The 6,849-nt window shown below is 31.7% G+C and overlaps 2 protein-coding genes across 2 annotated transcripts in view; both read left to right on the plus strand.

The window, feature by feature from the left end:
- LOC108571176 (dipeptidyl peptidase 3) overlaps positions 1–1,824 on the plus strand; it is a 2,602-nt gene extending 778 nt beyond the window's left edge. Inside the window, 2 exon segments of the mRNA XM_017933166.1 lie at positions 1–1,598; positions 1,673–1,824. The exon segment at positions 1–1,598 is cut by the window's left edge and continues 84 nt beyond it. Of these exon segments, the coding sequence (XP_017788655.1) occupies positions 1–1,598; positions 1,673–1,824 (1,750 nt within the window).
- Positions 1,825–2,238: 414 nt separating this feature from the next.
- Positions 2,239–6,849, plus strand: part of LOC108571183 (DNA polymerase alpha subunit B) — a 7,461-nt gene continuing 2,850 nt past the window's right edge. Inside the window, exons 1-3 of the mRNA XM_017933175.1 lie at positions 2,239–2,317; positions 2,741–2,957; positions 3,053–3,101. Coding sequence (XP_017788664.1) covers positions 2,239–2,317; positions 2,741–2,957; positions 3,053–3,101 — 345 coding nt within the window. The remainder of the gene's footprint in view (positions 2,318–2,740; positions 2,958–3,052; positions 3,102–6,849) is intronic.

Genomic DNA, 6,849 nt, shown 5'->3' on the forward strand with positions numbered 1-6,849 from the left:
AGATATTTTAAATAAAATACAGAATATAATATATTCAATAGAAGGAAAATTAAAATCTTTGGGATTAGGTGAAAAAGGTGTCACAACATACTTTTCTGCTAATTGTACAGATAAAGATGCAGAATTAATTAATGAGTTTATGCAAAGTAAAGGGCTAGAGTCTTATAATACAAGATGTTTTAAAACAGCGAATAAAGGAAATGAGAATACGGATGTGTATGAAATCAGATTAGCTTCTGTGAAGACTGATAATGATCCTAATATTACACTGTCAGAAGAAGTATTTAAAAATGCTAAATTTAAAATCACAAGAGGAGATTACAGCAAACTTTTAATTTCAGTTGTTGATAATCTTCAAAAAGCAAAGGAGTATGCTGTAAATGAAATTGAGAAAAATATGTTAAATAAGTATATAGAACACTTTGAATCAGGATCTTTACAAGATCATAAGGATGGTTCTCGCTTTTGGATCAAGGATAAAGGACCAATTATAGAAACATATATTGGTTTCATTGAAAATTATAGAGATCCAGCAGGGCAAAGAGGAGAATTTGAAGGGTTTGTGGCCATGGTAAATAAGGAAATGTCAAAAAAATTTGCTACATTAGTGAGCAGTGCAGAAAAGTTTATATCAAGACTCCCTTGGGGGAAAGATTTTGAGAAAGATGAATTTCTAAGGCCTGACTTTACTTCATTGAATGTTCTAACATTCTCAGGATCTGGTATTCCTTCAGGTATAAATATTCCAAATTACGACGAGATTAGGCAATCAGAAGGATTTAAGAATGTTTCCCTGGGTAATGTAATTCCTGCAAATATGAAATTAGAAGTGATACCATTTTTATCTGAACATGACCAAACTTTAATGAATACTTATAGAATAGATAGCTTTGAAGTGCAAGTTGGTTTGCATGAACTTCTTGGTCATGGAACAGGTAAACTATTGTGGAAATCAGAATCTGGTTCACATAATTTTAATATTGGAGAAGTAAAAAATCCTTTGACTGGAGAATTAGTAAATAAATTTTTCTTACCGGGTGAAACATATGATTCAAAGTTTGGCCCAATGGGATCTTCTTATGAAGAATGTAGAGCAGAAGCAGTTGGTTTATATTTATGCTTAGAAAAGGATGTACTGCGCATATTTGGACATGAGGATTCTAAGGCAGATGATTTAATATATGTGAATTGGTTATCTTTATTATGGACTGGCTGTGCAAAAGCTTTAGAAATGTATCAGCCATCAACTAAGAAATGGTTACAAGCTCATTGTCAAGCAAGATATGTTTTACTTAGAGTTTGTTTGGAAGCTGGCAATGATTTTGTTAATGTTATAGAATCCGAGCCTGGAAAGAATCTGTTATTAACGATTAATAGGGATAAAATTTTAACAATTGGTAAACAAGCAATTAGAGATTTCTTAATTAAATTACAAGTTTATAAAAGTACAGGTGATATTGAAGCAGCCAGGGAAATGTACGAAAGATATAGTGAAGTACCTGAAACAGGACCACATCCATGGGCACGTTGGAGGGATATAATTTTAGCCCATAAAGAACCTCGAAAAATATTTGTACAGGCAAATACATTTGTAAATGGTTCGTATTTAAGTAATTATGTATATTTCTAGTGAAAGTTGGCAATTATACTAATTTAATCATTACAGGAACAGGTGAAAATGAAGTACAACTGAAAAATTATGAAGCCAATTTTGCTGGATTGATTCAGTCTTGGATAGAAAGGTTTCCTTCTGCAGATACTTCACAAACTCTGATTGAACTTTGGGAAAATGATAAACAACATTTTCCTCTTGAAAATCATTAACTATTTAATACAAATATTAGCTAAAATATATTGTTATATTATTTTTTGATTTTTGTACATCGCAACGTTTACATATGTCTGTATGTATGTATGTATGTATATGTGGATAAAAAGCATACATAATATTATAAAATATTACTTTAATCATTTATCAATTAATTTTTTGGAATTCATTTTATTTTAAATCACTTTATGTACTTTGAATATGTAAGTTAAGTAGTTATACCCTAAACTAAAATGTATTTACACAATTTATCAAAAAATATAAACAAAAAATATGATCAACTATAGAATTTGGTACATTTTAATACGCGGTCTATTTTGTACATTACATGCAGCAGTGGAAGTACTGCGCATGTCATTGATTTGTCGAATTGGCGGGAAAAACCTGAAGAACGTAGTTGACGCTGCAAAATGGTGTCGGAAGAGTCGTTAATTTTGTGCTTCTCCAATTTAGGTTGTGATGTGTCAGATAAATCTGTGGTTGATAAATGTAAGTTGTTCATTCATCTATAATTTAAAATTAACATTTTTATTCCTAACCTATACCAATTTCTTAATTAATTGTTGATGAGAAACTGTAAAAGATAAATCTTAACTTTTATCAGAGGTAAATTCAAAGTTTCTAAACTTATTTCTTATGCTTACGGAATGTTAACGTTTTTTATAGTATTTCATATCTTTTTATAAATACAATACTTACTAAACAATGTTAATAATATTTATCTATTTTTTTGTAACCTTATCCTAAAGCATATTGTATTTTACATATACAATATTTGTATTGTAACAAAATCTATGTACCTATTTAGAATTTTACATGAGATATTTAATATTTATATATATTTTCACTATATGTGTCTATGTGTGTTTTGTCTTTATTTAATTCATCTTTCAAGAAGATATTTTTAAATAGGTCTTCAACTTTGTCATACTTATGACATAGATGAAGAGACTTTTATGGAATTGTGGGTGGCATATACAGTTCCACATTCTTTAGATATTGATCCAACAATAGATGATCTTAATAAATTTGAAGTAGAAGAATTGAAAAAAAAGAATGAAAATCCTCTTGATCATGCATATACAATATCAAATATAAAAACTAATATACAAGTCAATCAGGAAATCTTGTATCCTTTCATATATGTTTTTATTAAAATCAAACTTAAATTTTTTAAATTATTTTTACATATTATCCTTACATACATTTGTTATGTATCAATAGTGATAATGTTTTGGACCTATATAGCACTGGAGAATCTTCTACATTACAGGTAAGTTTTCATTTTATTTATGAACTACCTTTTGTACATTTTCCTTTCACATTTTCTAAATTTTATTTTATTATAACAGTGGCAATAGATATATCAATGAACAGACACAAATTAACATTTATCCCTAGAAAATATTTTGTTTAATTATATATTTTTACTTGTGAAATACAATCTTTTGTAAAAAAGTGAAAAAATTATTTTTAAAAATACGTTTAATTTTATGAGTCAAATTCACGGTAAGACTGTATTTTTCGGCTAAGTGTACCCATTGTCGAACTTAAAGCGGGTTATTTTGATGTTTTCAAAAGCTGCTCGTTCTCCTTATTCTTTCTTTCAAGAGGGAAGGTCCCTACCCCTGTAATGGTCTTTCGACATTGTTGCCAGATTTATGAAACTATTCATAAGTAGCATATCTGAAACTGTTACGTATAAATGAATTTTTTCGTAAAAGTATATTCATCATTTACAATATTTTATTCTTATTATGTTTTAATATTTTCATAAAACTATTTGTATGTTAATGAAAATGCTTCGTTTCTTTAGAAAATTTCTATTTCGTATTATTATTATGATAGAGAATCAACAATCATACTAAATAAACTATAATTACAAGTATGATACATTACATAAGATATACTGGACTTTGTTAAACTAATAATTTCAAAATGTAGGTTTCATAAATATACACGTATGAATGGAGGAACATTTCATAGTGTTATGAAAAATCTTTTGATAATTCTAATACAGTAGAAATTGCAACAAATGCTTCTCAAATTTTATAGTTTCTGGAAAAACTTGTTGTATTACGTCGTTGAAACGATACACTTATCGAACCTCAACCTTGGCATTGCAGTGATTTACGTCGCTTTGGCAACACTGTCTCACATTCTTTATGGTCGATCTATGGTCTATAGTAGCAATGACGTAAGGTTTCTACCTGAGGATCTTATTCTTCCTAAAGTGTTCGGAATTGTATTTAGCAAAGTTGTAAAAGAGATAGAAAAAATGTTATTTTTATTCTTTCACTCGTTAATAAACCGTTTAATACATTCGTTAGTTTGCTATTTTTAATGATATTAAAGGTAGATATATAAAAAATAACTTTCCATTTAAATAACTTTTAGAGACATATTGTGTTGTTTTTATTGTTGTAATTTAAATTGTTTATTGGCAAAAAATTAATTACTTTTTGTTAAAAACTTCGCACAATTTCTGCAATAAAAAAAAAACAGAATTCTAAATATTGTTAAGCTATTTTTCTGGAACTTTTATTTAAAAAATTGTGATCTTTTTTCACGATTCGAACTTACTAGATGCAGATTTACTTTGATCTGAATCTAAAAAAATACGTTGCAAGCAAGGAATTCATATGTACTTTGTTACTTGAATAAAATTTAGCGATAGTTATATTTCAGTTCTTTGAATTTTTTCTTTTAAAGGAAATATATTTCTTTATTGTAAATAATAAAAAATTGTACAAGATTACAATATTGTAAATAACAAATCGTAACATATGTTAAAGAAAATATATGTTATACATTACGCTTGCTATCGATGTTAAATGTTTATAATACGAGAGAAATTTCTGATGCTATTTCCCAACAGGTGGTTTCTTATCCCGAAGTGAAGCGCTGTTGTAGGATCTTGTCGAAACACCATAATTCCCGCCACAAAAATCGTCCAGGTAGATCGCCGCCATTATCCCCTCTCGTTTCTTTCCCAGTCTCCCACAAAGGACACTCTTCCATGGAGGGGAATGTTGGATTCATTCCTATTGGTAGAAAAAGGACAGTGTGCCTTCTTGTATAGTGTAGTGAGGGGTTCTCCTTCCATCTAAGAGACCTGACCAGATTTCTTCAAAGGGTACGATTTCAGTTTTCAAGGACCCAGACTCCATTATCATCCTGATGCGCGCGTGCTTATAGATTTTCTGAACATAGCGTTGTTTCTCTTTCGTGTACTTTTTATACTTCGAGTTACATATTGAAAGTCATGGATAATAGTTTGCTATGTAATGGTTCCGTTTGTGTACGAGGGAATTATAGTTGGTATTTTTGAAAAATCGTTAGATACGATCAAATATCTCGATGGCGTCGAATCGAGACGCCACCGACTGCCTGTCAGCGCGTCACGCGGAATCGGAGTGTATTATATTCAGTGATTTGCCGGCTGGTTGTGGATTTTACAGTCTGTACATATAAGCTGAAAATTGTGTGTAAATTTTTCTGTTGTGTAGTAGCAAGTAGTTTGTGCTAAAATAGTATTGTACGAGAGAGTGTACAATGTGCATAACATGTTGAAACGGTCGAGCAAAGCGTCAGCCATTATGGAATTCGATTTGAGTGAATTTCATACTCGAAAGTCATTCCGCCAATCGTGTAACGTTTCACGTCACAACGACCTGTTGCTATTCCTACTGCCGCTACTGTTCCTGTTATTGTTCGTTCAGTTTTTATTCACTTTTCCTATTATTCCGTATGATACAGTTCTACGTTTATTGTGCAGTCGTGCCAGATTGACTTCATAGGAACGGAGAAGTTGCTTGTATGCGTGTAAAAAGTTGCTTATTCATATGAAAACTTATCATCAGATGTTGTTACAAGAAATATGCGATAAATGTATTTGCTAACATTAGGAAGGTTTACGGATAACCTTGCTCACATTGATACACATGCCTGCATACATACGTGTTGTATGAAATGAAAATAGTATTGTGTACAGAAAAGAGAAAAAAGATCGATTCGTAGATGTGTGTGTGCACGCGGATGTCGTCGACCGTTCGTTTGTCGAGTTCTGAGCGTCGCGTCGCTACAACCTGTTGCTGCGACTATGTCGCATGCTTCTTTGGATGTCGCTCCTTTCTTTTGAGCCTTTCTATATCTTCCGAATCTTTTACGAAAACATGGTTTCTCTGACTAGTGAGTAAAGCTAACACACGGTAACTTTTCAAATTTAATATTTTGTATCTTCGTATTGTGCGTAATTTCTATTTGTAATATTCTGTGTACACATACATATTCATATATGCGCGCGCGCGCAGGCCTCAGTACCTTTATACGTTATACAGTTCTCGCAAAGATGTATACGATAGATTTAATTTGTGATATAGATGTTTTTATCGAATATAACCAAATTTGTTAGAAATTTTTCTTGAAAAATATAATATATAATCGTTCTTGTAATTACGCGCTACACGTGCTTCAACAGAAGAGATTCGCGTAAACAGATAATCAGTCCGATTGGTACGGTTTGTAGCTACATGTAAATTACAATAGAATTTTAGCTTTCTTAAGCGGTACTTGGTTGAAAGATCGGTTCCTTAGGGAGTTACTCGCGTCTACCAATTAAGTACAATTGACCAACAACTGACAGAGTCCGATCTCCTTCCTCTCTTTGCTCCAATTTCTCACTCCTAGACGTTCTTTCTGGCACATGCGAATTAAGTGAGAAATTCGGAATTTCTATGAAGAAAAAAAAAGATATTCGGATATTTCTATAGAAAAGTGAATGAAATACCAACGGTTCTTGTGGCGTGCTACAACTGTATCTGGTAAAAGCACCATGTTATTTCCCACGGTATCTCTGTGAACAGTGGGGCGAAAGATTGCCAGGGGCGGATAGTTTGTGGAGAGAGGGATAGAAGGAGAAATAGTCTTCTGACTCTGTGTGTATTCGTCAGAGAAGAGGGGGAAGGAGGACAGCTCGGTGATCGACCTAAAGTTTTACATGATCTGGTACAGCAAGTATC

Source organism: Habropoda laboriosa, unplaced genomic scaffold (assembly GCF_001263275.1).
Source record: "Habropoda laboriosa isolate 0110345459 unplaced genomic scaffold, ASM126327v1 scaffold119, whole genome shotgun sequence".
Taxonomy (NCBI): domain Eukaryota; kingdom Metazoa; phylum Arthropoda; class Insecta; order Hymenoptera; family Apidae; genus Habropoda; species Habropoda laboriosa.